The 21,005-nt window shown below is 30.2% G+C and overlaps 1 protein-coding gene and 2 non-coding genes across 8 annotated transcripts in view; all 3 read left to right on the top strand.

The window, feature by feature from the left end:
• The window catches only part of LOC148226835 (dorsal root ganglia homeobox protein-like), a 129,399-nt gene that overhangs the window by 36,234 nt on the left and 72,160 nt on the right, over positions 1-21,005 (top strand). For 3 of the 6 annotated variants that reach the window (XM_088202273.1, XM_088202274.1, XM_088202276.1), the window contains 2 exons: positions 1,020-1,131; positions 14,740-14,784. In XM_088202273.1, the coding sequence (XP_088058399.1) occupies positions 1,044-1,131; positions 14,740-14,784 (133 nt within the window). In that variant the 5' untranslated portion in view covers positions 1,020-1,043. The remainder of the gene's footprint in view (positions 1-1,019; positions 1,132-14,739; positions 14,785-21,005) is intronic. The other 3 variants (XM_088202277.1, XM_088202278.1, XM_088202279.1) reach the window with 1 other exon arrangement.
• TRNAE-CUC (transfer RNA glutamic acid (anticodon CUC)) lies at positions 6,968-7,039 on the top strand. The gene has a single exon. It is a non-coding gene; the product is annotated as a tRNA-Glu (tRNA).
• TRNAI-AAU (transfer RNA isoleucine (anticodon AAU)) lies at positions 7,298-7,371 on the top strand. Its single transcript has one exon. It is a non-coding gene; the product is annotated as a tRNA-Ile (tRNA).

Below are 21,005 nucleotides of genomic sequence, written 5' to 3'. Positions count from 1 at the left end.
CCGTAAAACCTGTTAAAAGTAAAGAACCAAAATTTATTATTGTTTTTATTACAAATCTAGTCATCATTTGCTTTTTTTCGTTTTTTGCGTTTCTCCAATGCGTCATGATGGTCAATATATAAAAAACAATAATTATACCATACAATATTTAAAAACAATTATTAGGAAAGAACGAGGGACGCGATCGCGCCTCTCAAGGGCAATCTAAATCATTCGTAGCTGAAAGTCGCTGTAATTCGAATTTATTAGGGGTAACAACTAAAAAAGTTTGTCGACCACTATGCTTAATCTATGAAAGAAATGTTAGTAGAGATGTCATTATCATGACGATAACACAAAGCCTAATATGACACAAAACATGCCACAAAAACTAAAATAAATTAAATGCGAAGTCATGATATATCAAAAAATATATGGCTTAAAACATTTTTTTTTTTTAAATTTGTAAAATGCATTTTAATCGATTTCTAGATTTAAGAACTTAAAAGTCGATTTTTATATAGACCCAATAATATATTTACCATATTTTTCCGAACTAAGATTTACATATTTTATCATATTAATGGAAAAAAATAAGGAAGGATTTTTTTGCTAGGATAATTAAAATTTAAGTTGTGAATAATAATTTAAATAAATATTTGATAAACTGTAAAAAACCCCATTATTTATGGAATGTCGTAAACAAAATTTATAACTTGTGAAAAGTATCAAGACAATTTTGTTACAAAATTCCGTGTAATTACTTTAAAATTTAATAAATCATAAGATCTTTTTCACTTGGATGCCCTAGACACGTGCCGTCGAAGGCCACGTATTTTTTCTATTAAAATTACAAAATACATTGTAGGAATCTTAATTTTAAACACAGTGAAAATAAGTACACATATGTACATACATATGTTCGTGACAACATGCTCAAATATTTTTTTGTATGTCCAAATATGTATCTAATTATATTTTTGTGCATGTTACAAAACTTTTGTTAGTAATTAAAAAAAATATTTTTAATAATTTTTCAGGTGTCCGGAGCGGCGGGTCGAGGCATGTTTTGCTATCACTGCCCGCCCTCGCTGCCGCCGCATCAGCATAGGCTGCCGCAGATTGAATACCCCTTCACACCGACGCATCCCTGTGAGTATTTATCTTTTCGTTTAAAATCTACTACCTTTGCTATCATCTGAGAATTAAAAAGGGTTTGAAGAAAATAATTCGCGATCCGATCCATAGTAAAACTGAAAATAATGATAAAAAGCAAACAATTCTGCTTGAAATTTAAAATGCAAGTCATTAGTCATGATAAAGAGTTTTAATTAAATTATTATTGGAAAATATTTGTAGATAGAAAGCCTTTTAAATTTTTAGCACCTGTTTAAACCGTTACTTGTCAGTTTTTCGTTATACATACACAACTGAAGTGGCGTTGTTATTTGTGAAACATACATTTCAAAGTAAATGCGATTTAAACTGTAATAATTAAATTCTATACTGATTACAGAAGTATTATAAAGTTTGCATGTATTATGACAATCTTTATAGGGACGTTACCTTTTCTGATTTAAATAGCCAAACCGCGGACGTGTTCATATGAATTTTTATAAATAGGCGGTCGCCCAGGTTGGGCGCATGTAAGCCTACGTGGAAAAGTATCAATACTCATTCGTATGTCTCGATTGTAATCCATCGAGCTAGCGGTATTCTTCAATAAAAACTAAATTAAACGGGCTTAAATTTATACTTTTATTATTAACTTTATATATAATTGGGAAAAAAATAGCATTTTAAAATACCACTTATTATTTAAATTATACAATTAATAAAATTTGAAAGCCACTGGATATGACGCGTGACGTTGAGCTGATGATTCATAAATTTCTCAAAGCTAGAACTCAAACAAATTGTCATGAAAAATAATACAAAATGACATTCAGGAGCAAAAAATTACGTGACTAAAATACAATATTCGCTTTGACAAAATATTTTAAGTCTGAAAATTGTTGGCATTTTTATGTTTATAGAATTGGAAACACGTTTCGTATTTCATATTTATCTATATTGGTTCGGAATAGCGTAATCTGTAAGGTCTCAGACTGGTAACCCAAAGGCTGCGGGTTCGAGCCACGGCAGCAGCCTCGAATTTTATTTATAAAAATAATGCTACAAAGTGTTATCTATTGATTGTAAATTGTGTTATACAAAATAGTTTATATTTAATTTGATTTCCAGACTTGTATGTATGCATTATGTCCGACTGACTTACCTAGTTGGTACAGATTTACTCCGTTGTAACACATTGGGCTTACGCCAGTCAGGTTACAACGGAATATAAAATCAATCTGAAATTTATTTTCAAAATTAAAATGAGTTACAAAACATTATATTATATTTTAATAAATATAATCTAATTGGTGACTGTTTCGCGCTTCGGGTTCATAAATTCTCTCTTAGCGCTTATAAAACCGCGCTTTGCAATAGAAACCTTGCTTTTTTATTAATGTAACTAAAATCTTATTTTTAATTCAAAATGTGCTTATAAGAAAAATTAAGGTGTTTTAACCCTTTTAATGTCAGACGATTTTTTTTAGTATTTACAAAAATACAAAACGCGTTTATACAGAAATCATCGATTAGCATTAGCAAACATTTTTTTTTTAATATTTGGCCATTTAAAATCAGAGCTATGAAGTCATTTCAAAATGTATATCAATTTAAGTAAAATCAACTTTTTTGTCAGCATATAAAATTAATAGCGATTTACAAACTATAAACATTATTACTTAATTATCTAATACTTTTTGCTATATTTTTTTTAAATTTAAAATTTGTTAAAAAAAAAATATAAAAGAAAGACAATAAGTATTTTTTATACGAATACCTCTTGCTTTATCACATTATATAAATACTAGGAATCAATATAAAGATCGCATAAAAAATTAATCTCTTACTCTGACAAAGCATATAAATGAAAAAAAATAATATGTATAATTTTTTAAAGATTTTTAAGCTAAATCATAATTTTTTAATTAGTAGCAGATAAAAACAAATTAAAATATATGTCAGGCGTCGTGTTTCGTACATTACAATTTTTTATTATTAAATTATAAAAAATATGGATTATTTGTTGATAATTTTTTAAATCAATTCAATTGTTTAAGTAATAGTTTTAGGTGATTTTATTGCAATATTTCCATTTTCTACTGATTTTTGTCAGTAGAAATATAATTTCACGTCATTTTAAATAAGGGCAGTCAGTAATAATTTTTAATTTGCACAAAAACTCTAATGGATATTGAATCTTTATTTTTTATCATATGTATAGTTTTGATCAAAACGGTAACCGGATTATATCGCAAATAAAAATTGCGCACACGAAAATTCTGAATATAGGATGTGATGGTATAATTGTCAAATATGTTTTACTTTGAATTCCAACTGCTTTATATTTTTCTCTATTTATAGGTAAAAAAATGTGTCATTATTGGAAATGTAAGTGTATCATACCAATGTAAAAAACTAAAATATTTTTGAAACATTATATTTTTAAATTAAAATTTTAATAACACCTGTTCTATGTATACATTTTTTTGTATATATTAGCGTATTATCAAATATACAGCACGTGTATGTTGTCATACATATATGATCAAAATTTTCGCAATATCACCAAACCGACCAAAACATTCTTAGTGTCATATAAAGATTTTTAATGCGTTTAAATATTTTTTTTCGAGTAAAGAAATTGTTTTTATTTTTTTTCAATCTAAAATAAATAAATTGAATTACATTACAAAATAAATAAAATGTATGCTTTTTAAATTTAAAATTAAATACATATTTTTTATGTAATATATATGTAAGATTTACGAAGAGACCTTTCGAGGCCAGCAAAAACAAAGTTGAGAAAGTTGTCTTAAGAATTTATAAAGCGGTCAGAAAAAAATAACGCCGATTCCGACTGTGCACTATAGCCGCGCAACTTAAATATTTTTGCTATTTTTCTTCCATTCTACATGTAAAAAATATTGAAATACTGTAACACATGCTTTGGGATGTTTTACTTATGTCTCTTAAATAAAATACAGATAAATAAATAGTCACGCAGCGCAAAATTTTTTGTGGTTTCGTGATGTAACTGCTATAGATATTTTAATTAAAAAAATGTGTCTTTTTGTAATTGCATGTTATTTATTCAAAAGTTAATTTAAATTTGCTCAGACTGGCTATGGGTCATACGCCTTTGAATCTATGATTCCATAACGCGTGTGCCGAGGCGTAATGTGTTCAAATTTTTTTTTAAATAAATTTCAACAGACCGATAGTCAGCCATTATACAATATGTACCATGTGAATGTCTAATTTTTCATGGCGTATTTTATTTTTAATGCTGTTCACGTTTATGTGTTAAACATAATCATCGATAATCCAATCGTCATATCATTACAGACAAACCGAAAACCAAATTGACACGACCGAGCAATCACGCGTCAATTGATTTCGCACAATGGAATAGGTGTTCGCCCGATGGGGTCAATCGTAAATAATGGTATAACAAACAACAGCGGGGAAGAAACGACGATGGGATTATTAGCATGCGTTTATCCCTTTGTACGATTGGAATTTTCGACGGAATCCAATCACGGCCCGACCGCCTATAGGTGTCGTCACGAGGGTCGGGCGTTTCGCACCCCGCTGCGAAGAAAAACAACGAAGCGCGGGGGTTGCGCGGCCAATTAGCGCTCGGGTCGTTAGCGACCCCATTCGGCGACAAATTGCTCGTGAAATTGATTTCGAACACATGACCTATCCAAAAATCGCATATAAATCAAACAATCGCGAACAGTACCTGACCTAACTAGTGAATTGATTACAGAGTAGTGTTTTTCCGATTGCCTTATTCTGTTTTATATCTATACTATAAAACAGAAAATTCATGTGTTATTATATCACAAGTGATGTGACATTTTGATAAAGTCAATCACGATTTACTAGTGTGATCTAATTTTGGCCTTATAGGTTTTATGAAGCTATTTTCAAATGACCAATAGGAATCAGCTAGTCAAGTATGAAAATTATTTTTTAAAACCATTTAATACATCTATTGGTGTACTGCAGGGATCTGACTTGGGTCAATTACTGTTTCTACGGTTCATTAATGACATAGAAACGATTTGGAAATTTTCAAGAGAGTGCAGTCGATTTCTGATTCCCTCGACCTGTAGGAGGATCTTAATTCTTTATAGAAGTTGGCTTTTAATATCCGATTGGCTCTTAGAGTCGTGAAATATCACACAATTTAATTTTCAAGATGCTTGCAGGTGGAATACCAGTACTTCTACCATCTCCACGGATATATTCTAGACAGGTTTTCTTCTACTAAGAATCTTGATGTGACTTAAAAAGCCTGCACATTGCAAAGCCTCAATTAATATGCTCGGTTTAATCTTGAGAAATGCGCGCTACTTTAGTACTGCGAACTTTTTATGAAGCCCAAGCACTGGGCTGTTTAGAAACTGTTTAATATATGGATTTCAGACTATGAATTGCGTCTGAAAAAGTATAGTTAATATTAGAATATTGGTCAAAGTATATTCAAATCGTATTTTGGACAATAGGGGAGCGCAAAAACAATTATCACTTCTCAGAAGGCAAAAATTCACGTTAAAAGCAATAAAATCGTGTCGGTGCCGTCGCAGTGAGAACACTCGGTAACGAGCGTTCCCACTGCTACGGCGACGGCACGATTTTATGGCTTTTGACGTGAATTTTTGACTTCTGAGAAGTGATAATTGTTTTTTGCGCTCTCCTATTGGTCAAAATTCGATTTATATGCTCTTCATTCGATTCTCACTCATTGTAAGTAGTAATATTGTTATTAAAAATCTCGTAATTAACGCTAAATAACCGAGCGTTACCACTGCGACGGCACGATTTTATTGCTTTTGACGTAAACTTTTGACTTATGAGAAGTGATAACTGATTTTTGCGCTCTTCTATTGATCAAAATTCGGTTTATATGTTCTTCATTGGATTATCACTTATTGTAAGTCGTAATATTGTTATAAAAATCCCAAAATGCTAGATTACCGAGAGTTTCCAATGCGATGGCACGATTTTATTGCTTTTGACGTCATTTGGGAGAGGAGAGGTCCTTGAATTGGGTCAGAAAAATGCATGTCATTTAATGAAATAAATACTATGAATCTAAATGAAATCAATATAATGAAAAACCAAACACTGACTGGCATACTCCCCTCCCCCCCAGAAAAAGCTTAAGTGGCAAAAAAATAAGTAAATGATTTGTAATGGTCACGATGATTTTTTTATATCTCACTGACTCTCGCCAGTTAACATGCGAGCTAGCAAAGCCCATCCCAGAGCACCAGCACCAGCACCGAGTCTGGTAGCTCTCGGGCATCCATTTAAAGCTGTCTATTCGGCTCTTTGTGATGTTCAGCTGATTTATTTTTTATTAGCTATAATTAATTAAAGCGATATTTATGAATATTAATAATTATTTTGCATGTGTATATGCTACACAGCATAGTAACGCACGGATTTATTTGGCAATGTAAGGGAAAGGTTAAAATGATCCTTGTAAATATTGTTATTTTTACATACTTTCTCCATCTTTAGAACTGTATACAGTTAAAATACGATTCTAAAGTTTCTAACCCTATGATTTTCTGTAGGTAGGGAATTATAGTTTAAAAATTACCTAATATATTTACATTTTTTATATAGGTATATACGTATTTTTAATTAATATATTTATTTAGCAATAATTTTAAAAATGTAATCATATATTTTTTAAATTAACGCTTATCAAATTTTATGAGCAAGTTGATAAAACTTTATCTGTGTAATATATAAATTAATTTAGATAACGTTGCTCATGTCTACAATATAACTATACTATTTATATTTAGAAGCTTTCTCAAACCGAGAATAAAATTTGCTTCAAGAGACAAGATCCGGTATGGTCTAGTGGCTAGGATACCTGGCTCTCACCCAGGAGGCTCGGGTTCGATTCCCGGTACCGGAATATATATTTTTCCTATTTAAATCATACGATACTTTCTTTTTGTAGATTTTACATCTATATTTTATAGTTTATACAATGCACTGCAAAATACCATTTGTATAAACACTGTAAATTTCCAATTCATATATTTGCACTGGTACTTTCTTTATTGTTCAGCGAATAAATAATACGTTGGTCGATAACAATACTTTTATTAAATTTCAATAATAGAATAATAGAACAGATTTAAAATAGTGTACAATAAGAAAATCTTCAACCGGCCCATTAGCTCAGTTGGTTAGAGCGTCGTGCTAATAACGCGAAGGTCGCGAGTTCGATCCCCTCATGGGCCACAATTTATTTTTAATTTAATAAGTTTTGACTTTGATTTATATTTTAAATTAACTTATAGCGTTTATTTATACACAGAACAAGTTTTTTGTGAAAGTTATCAGATATGCTGTTTTAATTTGACAATTTTAGGTAAAATAGTTGAATATGTACATATTATCAACTATTTTTACTGCAATATACTAATAAATAAGTATCTGTAAGTAATGTATTAAAAAATACTACAAATGAATCATCTAGTTATTTAAAAGCCCTTAAAGTTATATTGACTATCTATAATGTGCCTTTGAACTAAAATGGTTAAAAAAATTCAGACATGTAAACTTCATGTTTTTATTCCAGAGATCGCTATGGACCGAAAAGTTTAAAAAAAAATGCTATAATATTCCAAGTAAATCTTTTTACTTTTATTATTTTTTTAGTGCACAGCCAATTAAAAATACATTTAATCGACTGTGCCGTATGAGAATTAAGATTAATATAGGTTTATACTTAATATAAAACAGAATAGAATAATTATTGATATTGAGCAGTGAAATTGTAAATAATTTTTTTATGATACATTTCAACTGACTGAGTTAGTAAAATTATATTACAATAGTTAAGAATTAACTCACCGGTGATATAGATTCACTGTAACATACATACAGTCCGTCCAAGATATGAACGCTCATCGTCACAGTATTGGTGAGAAAATATAATAGGGTGATCATGTGAAATTACAAGTGCAATTAATTTTTACTTTTTTAATTTAATTTGTTGAGGAAAGTGTAAAATATCACTTTCTTACTTATTTTGTTTATTTATATTTTCCAACGTATGGTCACCCTACCCTTAAAACAGCCCTGATTTAGTACTGGTAACGTTCTCAAATCAGTGTAAACAAATTCGTGGAAAACTGTATATATATGCATGCATGCGTACTCTTGTTTCCATCACAACGATGATGAGCGTTAACATCTTGGACGGACTACACATATATATTTGAGGCCAGAGATGCTTTAACACACCCGCTTTTCGCTGTTTTTTTCTTTTCTACTGTTTCGTCCTTTTGCACTTTTTATTTATATAAAATGCACTAATGTATAATGCCGTGCAACGAGATTTTTTTTAATATTAGCTTGTTACAATAATAAATACATTATTAATAATAGTGTCTTTATATAATTTCTAAAATATTTTTGAACAACACAAAATGTTCTGAGAGTGACAGTCGAGAAAAAGGCGTGACGAACCGAGCCGCATGTGTGAGATTATCCATTTTGGGCGTAATTGCGTTAAGCCATTAACGTGTAGCCGCGCAGGTGTCCCGCCCCAGAGGGAAATTGAAACTGTGCGCCGATTAACTTTAATAAATAAATTTACTTTTATTAATAAATAATTAGAGCGATAAAAGTTTTATAACTTTAAAATATATTTGATTCGCGGGCAAGTCACAAAATATTTTAGAATGCAAGATAATTATAATTTAAAAATATTTCGATACACCGATGCGGTATTTGTCATAACGTAAATAAATATGTATATAATTACTATAGTACATACATATATACATATTAGTAAATAGCAATGTTAACCATTTAAGATTACTGAAATAATTCGGTTATTTTTTTCCATAATGCTTTATAATATTTAATACACACCCACAGTAGAGAGATACGATGCATTTGCACACAGATCGTATCGTATTTCGCAACCCCCCCGTCATAATTATCATGAACTAGAATTAAATTTGTAAACTGGCATAAGTGCACATGTATAATAGACATAAAACGAGGGTGTCGAATGCACGAGACCCCAGTAAAGAGATTAAGCCAACATCACAAAGATTACATCTGTTTGAAACTTTCTCTGTTCTACGATACTAAAGTATATGATTTTGCACTTTTAAAATTTCTGCCACTAATAATAATTATAAATTAATAAAAAATAATATTTTATTTTTAAATAAATGTGTTGGTTTAGAGTTCTTTTCTCTTTATTTACGGCAGTTGAAAATTCAAGTTTTCTTCTTTATGAAAATGATATAATCTGTTGCGCACTTTTCTTTACAAAGTGATTTAGATTATTTATAAAAATGGGTTTCCATGCCTTTTAGTGTCTGAAAATGTCTTACTGTGGAACGCTTGTTACTGAGCGTTCCCATAATAATGGCGCTGACACGATTTTATTGCTTTTGACGTGAATTTTTGCCTTCTGAGAAGTGATAATTGTTTTTGTGAGTGTCAAATAAAGCATATCTAAACCGAAATTTGACCAATAGGAGCGTTTATATTAAGACTATTTATAATCAATTTTTTTGCATAGCTAAACTGAATTTTGCCCAATAGGAGAGCGAAAAAAACAATTATCGCTTCTCAGAAGGCAAAAATTACATAAATTAAAACTAAAATAAATACACAGTTTCTTGCCTGTTTTAATCTAAATTAGTACGGTGTGCTACATAATAAACTGATTTTTTTTTTCGCCTAGAAAAAAATGAAAAATATATGTCTGCGCGGCTTGGACAATTGTGGAATTTTCACATTAAAATATAAACGCGATACAGAATCTATAAAGCTTGATGTCAAAGAATAAGCTGGAAATGTATTCTAAAAATTCGAATTTTGGCATTGAGTGGGTTTTCAAATTTCATTGCTTATCGGTCACAAAAAAGTTTGGAGCGTCACAGTGAAAACTGCAAAACCGAACCGGGCCAGTTAGTGTATAAATTGAATTAATTTGCGCACTGCGAAACGTGCGGTGTGTCATTGACGAGAATTAAATAGTGGAATCAATTAAAGCATTAAAGCTTAATTAGTTGTGTTGCAGTTCCGCCGCGCTCGTCGGCCCCTATCGAATTGCATGCAGATATGACGTTTCGTCGATGAGCCCACGGTTCCAAATCAAAGTTTAATATAATTTAACTTATTATCTGATACATAATACAGTTTAACTTTGAACATGCATTTGCCTTAAAGGTGAAAACAAATAACTGAATTTACGCTTATATCTTACATCGTTTTGCATTACTCTTACTATGTCAAAATAATCAAAAAATATTTTTGTGTTAGTTTATAATAAATTAGGATCTGTAGTATATTTCAAATATGTTAAGAGTTAAGTAGAAGGCTTTATATTATAATTCATTTTTTTAAATCAGATTTTTTTAATCTTTATTTATGAAACACGTTTTGAAATAATTGATTTCGAATATCAAATAACACGATTTAACAAAACGTGTATGTACAAGCCATTTTCTAGTTAATCATGAGTTATTCTCTTAAAGATGCCGAAAGACTTTTTCGGCGAAACGTTGAGAGGTAGACAACAAAATGCAAAGAAAAAAAGAATATATACAATTATTCATTTAAACCTGTCAATTATCCATTTAAGCCTAGGTCGATTATAATTATAGTTCTTAATTACTATAAAATATGTCACTTTTAGTCTGGCTAAGACACCACTTATATGTAGGTGTTGATTAAGTTGTAACGCATTGTAACGTATTGGGCTAACGCATATTATATTAAAACGAAATAGTTACAATAAATAAATTTTAAATGTTTTTTTGATGGAAATATTTTTAATACAATCATTAAATTATTATTTAGCTGTCGGTCCATCACTGTCGTGAGGTACCGCAGCAAATCATTAATCAAAAAAAATATTACATTTTTTGCTGTTGTCATTCAAGTGTATTTTTAATATGTATTTTATTTAAATCAAAATAATACATTTTCAGTTTAATTTTTAAGTTCAAAACGAAACGATCTTTAATGTTTTAATAATGGTTTAAAAAATCTTTCTTCTAGAGCCTTAAAAATAAAAAAAGTAGCGAGGGACCTTTTTCGTCGATAATTATCAACATGAATCAGAACCAATCATAATAATTTGAGAGTTTTGAACCATCTAAAATAGCTAGAAAAATGGTAAAACCGCATTCTGCACTTCTAAATAAATAAATGCTATATTTCTTGAGCATATTTTTTATTAGTATATAAAACTGGTTGCAAAAAGGTTGGATAAATACAGATCCTAAGATTTCATCGAACAAAAAATACACTAAAATATCTTTTAGTGTTCTGGCGAAATCATTACTATGCGCTGCAATTTTTGCTTATAAATGTAAATGGTCACTGTTCAATGGAAAAGGTCCAATTCTATTGCACAATAAAACGCGATAACATATGGCATCATTGGTCATTTAAAAGTTGTATAAGCTAGGAACGGATTATAGCTCTTACTATGTATTTCAACTACATTCAAGTATTTAACGAACAAACGTACTTGGAATTTTATTAACCTAAAGCAGCTTACTCTACAGCTTTCAATTTTTCTATACATACATTTGCGCGTGCTAAAGTCGTATATGTCGCACAAAAATACCTGCACTGTCATAACGGTTAATATCGGGAACTGTAGCGTAACGGGTTTATGCAGAGCTCGAAAATAATGTTACACGTATGATATATTATTTAAAAATTATAAATAAAAATATTTCAAAAATTATTGAAATATTTTTTTTATATAGTGATACATACAGTAGCCGCCCAGGGCGATCCTTAAAATTGCCCCCCCCCCCCATACATTTTTTAGGGTCATAAAATCAGCATTTCTTAAAATAATAAATTGGTTATTATTAAGCTCTTGTTATTCGTAGATTTATATATGTTTTAGTGCATTCAGGGTTAAGAACCACACTAGACGATCCCATCGCGAATATGCCGCCCCCAAGCAAGTGCCGCCCGGGGTGGCCCGCCCCCTCCACCCCCCATAGCTACATACATATGTACATTCAATATATATAAATTTACATACATAGAAAGTATATTTACAGAAAATTCACACAGCTTAAAAAATAAAAATTAAAAAAGTAAAAATACTAAATTTTTAAAGTCATATATTAATAAAAAATTACAATTTTTTTTTAAGCGAACAATCAACTTCCTTTTGTATAGAATCAATCAATATCAGATACAGATTATATCATGATAGGCATAATTGTAAATTATGTAATTCGAAGAGGTGCCTCTAATTAAATGCGATTTCTATTTTTAATTTTTATTAACACCATTTTCGAGAATGTTTGTTCATTAAGATAGGTTGTTTGGAATGGCGGAAACTCAATTCCGATATTCCTCATTATTACCCATTTTGATCCAAAAAAGATTCAATGATTTTAAAATATTTTTTTTAAAGTTAACTTTCACGATAATTCAATCAATGGACTTTCATGTGATATCGTCCTGAGATACTTAAGGCTTTTTTTGTTTGAATCACATCCGGCTATAAATGTAAATATTTCGGCCCATTTCGCACAAAATAAATAAAAAAATAATATATAATATACAGTAGCTGATTTGCAACTCCTACAATACGATTGTATTAGTTTCGTGTGCGTGTATTTTGGATAAAAAGTGGAAGCTGTGACTTACGCTGACCTAGAGACTCATAATTTTACGGCACCAGAATAAAAAAAAATGTATTTGAATCTGGGAGTCTGAGAGAAAATTCGTTTTGATCGACGTAAACAATGACCGTAACAGACTTTCAAAAAAAAAAAACTCCAGAACTCCGAATAGAGATGCGTAAAATATTTTTATCATATTTATATAAAGTATATAGAAGCATAGATGCGATTAAATATTTTTATCTAGATTAGGCTTTACATTTTTACATTCCATGTCAGTTTACAAATATTTTTTGTAAATTAATAGATCTTATATTGTTATAGTAAAATCTTTTTCTGATCATTAAGAATGCACAAAAGTCACCACTTTTTATAAAAAGAGTGACACTTGTTAATAGAGAACTATAGACTAGTCGCAGTATATACACCGTAAGTTATTGTTTAATCTTTAATCACTTTCGGCATTATTCATGGGTTTTTTCCTGCTCATTCCACTGTTAAAAACCTTTCTTTTGTCTTTCTCTAAAACGATGACACAGTAGATTTTGAGAAGGCCTTCGATAAAGTATGTCATGAGTTATTATTAAAAAGTTGCTGAACTTCGGTTGCTCAGATGATTTAATTCGGTTTTTCTTAAGTAATTAAAGCGATCGTAGACAGTTTGTAAGCTATGACAGATAATTGACAAAAGAGTATTTCTCCCTTTGAGAGTTCCTCAAGGATCCAACCTGGGCCTTCTTTACGTGATTCTCTGAGTTCTCGCAGAAAGTTCTATTATGTCACTAAGCATATCTTAAATCTACTTAAGGGTTCTTTTGACTATCAAACTATTCTCGAGGAATTCCAGTTTAGAGTTTCAAAACATCTTCGAGAATCATTGATTTTTTTAATATCAGCTACGAGGAGCTGGTCCGTTTCTTATCATTTTTTTTTGCGAATTGTAATAATAAAAATATTGTTTTCTTAACTATCGAGACACAATGGTATAACCTGTTAGATTATGATGCTCTTAATTTTAACAAATAAACAAACTGTTGCGGTTTGAGAACCGCAGAGGATTGTGTGATATGGCGATATGACATATTCGCGACAGAAGCGCAGTCAACAAGCACCCAGTTAAAACATTTATCTCCTTAATTGCCAATTACCACTATTTACATGTGGCCAGCAATAATTGCAACCAGCCAACGCGCACAGAGTGTTTGCCATTCTCCATTATTAATTAATTAAATTCGATCTCAAAAATTTCATTCCATAATATTGAATTATAAAATATGCTTTATTACATACGATTTTTATTATTATTATGTCAAAGTAAAGTTAACACAAGGAGGCTGTGAATTTACACAAAATATGTAATTGTTTCGATACTAAAAATATTGTTTGGGTACGAACTGAATGCGATACGACGAATCCGAAACCTCGCAGGTGAGAGATAAAAAGTGAGCTACGGGGTGTTTGAAACGTCGGTTAAGCGTTTTTAATTTCCGACGGTCTCATCCCCACCGCCGCTCCGGAGGGACGATTGTGTGAATTGTTAACGAGGATTAGGGTCATAAATTTAATGGAAAAGTGAAAAATTCATGCGGCGCTCTCGCGGGGGTGGACAAATAAAAAGTCGGCGGCGGGGGTTAGGTGGCCGGCGGATAAAAAAGATTACCGAACGCCAAATAACATTTTAATTTGCTACCCCTAATAGCGGGCTTCAATTAAAAAGCGACCACCCGGGTGGATAATGACAGCGGCGGCCATATTTGCGGATATTAATTATTTATTTTTTAAAAGAGTTTTACGTAGAAAAATATCCGACGAGTTTTTGTGAATGTTAAAATTATACAATCAAAGTTAAAATAATTTAATTACTCGATATCAAATACGAAGATTTATTTTATGATTTTAATTCAACGCGAATAAATGTCTGTTTATATATTAATAAATATTAACGAAATAACGATATGCCGTATTTATATTATTATAGATCGAGCCGCGTCAGCATTTGGAGAAAAATCAGCGCTTTTCAAAGGTCTTAAAATTTTTATTAATTAAATTTTTTTTTTTATTTTTTTTTTATAATTATTATTTATAATATTACTTAAAAATAAAAATAATGTTCATAGCCGAATCAATTTTTTTTTATATTAGGAACTGATATTCATAATTTACTTCAGAGTTGACCAAACTTTTGATTACTACGGGCGACCTGCTTTTTATTATATATTATTATAAATTTAAATTTAAAATAAACATAGATAATACCAATACATATTCAATATCAAGTTATTTTAATAGCATAAATTAATGATTACTTCACAAAAACGTAGTTTATAAATAAAACAATATGTTCTTTTATTTTCATTCTGGCGGGCAAATAGGAATAGTTACGCGGTCGACAATTTGGCCACCCCTGGTCTAGTAGTGGCGTGCAAACAGTGCCACTGAAAGCGAAGGAAAACATTGATTCCGGGCCTAATGTCAAAAATGGCATTTTCTATTTTTTTATCATCGTAATTTATTTTATTGAATAAATAATAATAGGTACGAGTTAACCCTTTCAATGCTACAAATAAATATTAAAATTATCCACCGTTGCGTAATATTTTCTAAAATAATATTTTATGCTAAATACTTTATTTATGCATTAAAAAATATTAAAAATACCTACTGATAATTAGTTGTGTTTTCTTAACTGCTCAGTGTTGCCATATAGTGAATTTTCAGTCCAGGTCAAAAGCAATAAAATTGTGCCATCGCAGTGAAAATGCTCGATTATCAAGCGTTTATATTAAGACTTTTTATTATAATATTACGAGTGAGAATTGAATAAAGCACATCTAAACCAAATTTTGCCCAATAGAAGAGCGCAAAAAACAATTATCACTTCTCCGAAGTCAAAAATCCACGTCAAAAGCAATAAAATCGTGCCATCGCCGTCGTAGTGGGAACGCTCGTTACCGAGCGCTTGTTGCGCTCGGTAACGAGCGCAACAAGCAAAGCGCAAAATTGTTTTTGCGCTCTCCTATTGACCAAAATTCGGTTTAAATATACTTCGATTAGCCCTCTTATATAAGAAGTCCATAGTAATATCGGTAAAGATAGCTATCATATTTTTAAAACATAGTGTAATATTGAAATGCAGAGAAACTATAGAGCAATATGTGAGATGCAAAGTCTGTACTTATTCTTTCGCTTATTTTACCTTTATAGATTAGTTGGCTTAGTTTGTATTTTGGACTTAGACATATTAAGTTCAAAAACTATTTTTTTTCAGATATCTTTACAAGAGTACGGATGTGTTTGTATTTGTGTCCCAGTGTTTTTTGCTAGGAGCACTGGGATACAATTCATTACATTTTCGGCGTAGAGTCTACTAATAAAGCACGTTTTTATGTTACTAAGTGGTGATGCTCGGCGGTTTTCGAATGCAAGTTTTAGATTGCTTTAGAGAGTCGCGATCACGTCCCTAGTTCTTAACCATTACGGCCAGACATCAGTGCTTTGTATACGCGAAAACTAGACGATTTAAAGTGAGCGACGGGTAACTGAGCGATGGTTGATTCGGTGACAGAAACGAAAAAAAACTTATTGTAATTTTTTAAAACATATATTAGAACAAATAAAGTATAATTAATTTTAATATTATTAGCCCATATTATATTATATTTATATGCAATACTTGCTGTAGTTCTTTTATAATATACATCACAGCTATTGATAAAAATCCATAACTGCTACCAAAGCTAAAATGTGTTTTACAATAAAACATATGTATTTTAATAGTGGCGTATTAAAGATCAGTTTCTACTTAAAAACTGAACAGAAAATCTGGTATTTTGCTTTTAATAAAATACAGACTAAAAATTTACTTTTGAACGACACAGAAAAGCAGTTGTAGTTGAATTAAAAAAAAACGCATTATTTCTGAGATTAATGACTAGCTGCGGTACCTCACGACAGTGAGGGACCGACAGTAAATAATTTAATGATTGTATTAAAAATATTTTCCTGAATTTTTTTTTATTGTAACTATTTCGTTTACATATAATAAGCGTTAGCCTAATACGTTACAATGCGTTACAACACAAATAAGTGATATCTTAGCCAGATTGACATATATTATAATAATTATAAACTTTTATTAAAACGACTTTGTTTGATTTTATTTCAAATTTTTCACTTCAATATTCACCCGTGAGATTATGAAAATCTAAGAAAACCTAATCTGTTATAATCGATCAGTACTATTTTTATATAAATAATTCATAATTCCGATATCCCAGACACGATAGCAATTAATAAATTTTAAAGTTTTTATGGGATTCAAGCTCAGGTCTTTCGGATATTAGTCACTGACAAAATGCTGATGATCAGTCTATGGAAATATAATTTTCGTCTTAATTTTATTCATTATTAATATAAAACTAGACCTTGATTATAAATATAATGATTGAATTTAACATAACATAGGATGACGCGTTTTTTTTAATAAATCGAGGTTGAATTAAATTTGCACTTTTTTTTTGCCACAGATACAGTTTAATAAAATTTGGTTTTTAGATATCGTCGATTAAAAAAAAACTTTTTTAAAAATATTATGTATTTATTTAATTTATTTAAAACCAAAATTTATTTTTGATTTTTATTAAGTTTTTTAGCTATTGAAAATTTTGATAACCATAATTTTATAAAGTCAAAAATATATATTTTACCGCTTTTTGGTCGTATGAAAATAAAAATAAATATAATAATTTAAAATAATTTTATTTTAAAATTATTAACCTATATTATAATTATCATATATGCAATACCACGTAAATATTCTATATATTTTCTTATCGTACTTTAGAACCTTTATAAAAATTCTTTGGTCTAAGCCTGCTATAGTTCTCTTATAATCAACATCACAGCTTTCTTGAATTCTTCTGAGACCATTGATAAAAATTCATAAATTTGCATGAATCGTACTGCTACCAAAGCAAAATTATTGGTTTTATTGCTTCTATTTAATGTTAAATGAATGTTGTAGGAGCACAATTTCTATTGTTTCTTAGGCGACCAATATAGGCGTTCGTGGACCATTCTAAAATTGGTTCTAATTCATTGGATAAATGATTCTTGGTATATTATTTTGTCTTGGAACGAAAGTAATCATTTTTGAATTTAAAGCTGATTGTACATCAGAATTGTATTTGGTCCAAAGATTACATAAAGCTAAATGGTTTCGAAGATTTCGTACCAGATGAAAAAAGCAATTTATGTTATCTTGTGAAAATACCGTACGCAAAGCTTGATGAATTGTAATTTATTAATCAACATTTATATTTTCGGGATCAAGTAATTGTGCCACATTTCATTTATCATATAAAATAATTTTGTAAATGTTTCAAGAGTCTTATTAGGTAAAAAACAGAATAAAGCTAAAAGCTCTTTTCTAGCCAAAATCGCAAAAAAATGTGCCGAAGCTTTGAAATATGGTTTATTAAATCTTTATTTAATTAATTGTAAAGATTCTCTGTTGTGAGACGAGGTACAGTAAAATATTATTATCCTGTACGAAATGCAAATGTACCGTTGCACAATCGGCTCGTCACGTCTTGTCGCGCATTCGCCGCGCACAATTACGTTTCTGCATTGTTGCATTGTGTTCCAGCGCGAAAATTGTTTACATGCTCTCGCCTGCAAATTACACCCCCCGAGCTCTTTTTATTTGCTATAGTTGCCGCAATTGTCGCCGGTGATGCAACAATCGAATCAAAAGCGCGTTTGTTTGCGATACGTGATTTTTAAACACTGGCACCGTGGGACAACGTTAATTCCATGGAATTATATCATAATATCGAGAGGTATATTTATTTATATTTTTAGTACATAAGAAAAAAGTAAAGGCACATTGCTAAACGCATAGAGTAAAGAATATCATATAATATAGAGCGGCCTATAGGAAGAAATTTAGCGTGCTTTAAAATAGTATTTGCCTAGTCTCTAGATCATTCACCCGAACGCGTGATCGGTGGTGCCCGTCTCCGCGCATTCGACAAACTTATTAAAATATGGTTTTCTGTTCGGTATTATCGTGTAAAAACAGTGCAAAACAGCAGAGGAATTGCAATTATTTGTGTTATTTTAGGATTTTTTTTTATTAAAAGTGACGCGTGCACATTCTACATGTGCCAACTATGGCTGCGCATTCCATACTTCGAGTTTATATTTAATTTATTTTTAAATTAAATATAAATGATAAAAATAATATATTTCATTAGTAAATATTTTTGTTAACAAACCAAACCAAAATTACAGAAAATATGGCTTGAACATATTTTACGTCGTTCATGGAAGCCATCCGTGAGAAGCGTCATCTGTTCGAACCATTTTAACCCAAATTTCTTTTTATCATAAAAGGTGGGTATAAACGATTAAAATCCAACTCAGTCCCTTTACAAAACCTACCATCGTCTTCAATTTCGAATACTGGTGCTTACAATTCTCCTAGAAAAATAATTTTATTACGAAAATTAAATCATGTTAGGTTCATTTCAATAAAACGTGAAAAAATAATACACGCACTAAGGCAAAAACTTTAACAAAGGACTTTTAAGTGAGGAAAACGGCTTGTCACTATTAGCAAAATTTGATTCTGATTAACTTTTCTAAAAAATAAAAAAAATTCAAAAGTTGCCAAATATTCAGCCCGAGTTAGATCGTTTGCATTAACTTTAAGTCTTTATTCTCCCAAAGCTTATCAATATGTTCGACATACTTTAAATTGTAACCTGCCTCACCCAAGAACCATCGGTAAATGGTATCAGAACTTGAACAAAGATATAGGGTTAACGTTTGAAGCATTTGAAGCATTAAAAATAAAATCTCAATCGACAAATTAAAAACTAGTTTGCAATTTAGTCATAGATGAAATCGCGATTAGAAAACTTACCGAGTGTAATGCTATAATAATTATTGGCGATGAAAGTGAATTAATAATGAAAAATATAAATTAATAAATTACAAATGTAACAGCCCTATTCATTGTCCAACGTCACAAGGTCATTTTGTCCGTCGGCGTTACAAACATTGTCATTGGCGAGGCTAATGATCGCACGACTAGCAGTCGAGATCAAAACTAGGCATGATTTTGGCCTATGTCGCCGTCTCTATTAAATATATATATTCTTTACTCTATGGGTCAACGTGATTCGTTTAAACATAAGTTGTAATGCAAATAAATAAATAAAGCTTTATCAAAAAGCACATAAAAATAAGTAAAAATTTGCCGAAACTTTCCTGTATTTTTTGCCAACGTCAATCTGCCCAATCGATTATTAAGTTTAAGAATAATGTTGTTGTATTGTATAAAACAAGATGCGCTTAGTCACTGTTATTATTATGAATAATTTAAGTTTGATCTTGTCGTATTCACCGATTCTCGATATTGGTTTAACACTTTGAATTGGTTTAACACTTTGAATGTTGTTTTGCGGAACTTACCTATCGGTTAAAAACGGGAGACGAGTTCAATTTTTTTATACTACAATATTAGGACATTGTCTATCTACTTCAATATGTTGTAATATTTACAACTTAGGGCAGAAATATTAGTTAATTATACGGCAGGAAGTATATCAATATTAAGAAAATATAAAAAAATATGGACGATTCGGAATCAGACTATTTTTTAAATAAATAAAAAAATTATTTGATTAATAATTTATCTGTATCGCCTTATTATAAATGACTTATTGGTGTTACTTTTACGTCGGTTTTATTTTTTCCTTAAAAATTCTCTTTATATGGTAAAAATTGGGTTTAAGTTCGCAATGACAGCAAGCCCTTCATAAACGAGTCTCGCAATATGCTTAGTAAGTTATTTACTATTTGGAAAACTTAACTAAACGGTTTTATTTTATTAATCTTATTCTTCAGACCCTTCTGATGATGCAATATTTATTAGATGAAAAAAACTATAATGAAAAATATCCAGATATGGGAGAAGGTTATATCCTTAAAATTAAATTATATATTGAATAATTTATATTTTTATTTTGTATTAATATTTTTTTCATTGATTATGAAGTTTTTAAAAGTCAGTATAAAAAGGTGTGTTTTATATTATTTTTAAAGATATATTTTAAATTATTTAAAGTTAAGAAAAACGTTAAAATTTTGATTTAAATAACTGTTTATATATTGTAGCAAACTTATTTTTGTATAATTCGCTTTTTAGTGATATATCAGTTTTAGGGACGCAATGGC

The sequence above is a fragment of the Plectrocnemia conspersa genome, unplaced genomic scaffold, assembly GCF_051122295.1.
Source record: "Plectrocnemia conspersa isolate PC_06_02 unplaced genomic scaffold, ASM5112229v1 ptg000013l, whole genome shotgun sequence".
In the NCBI taxonomy this organism is placed as follows: domain Eukaryota; kingdom Metazoa; phylum Arthropoda; class Insecta; order Trichoptera; family Polycentropodidae; genus Plectrocnemia; species Plectrocnemia conspersa.
Note: the sequence above shows the minus strand (reverse complement) of the source record. Positions and strands in the feature narration are given on the sequence as shown.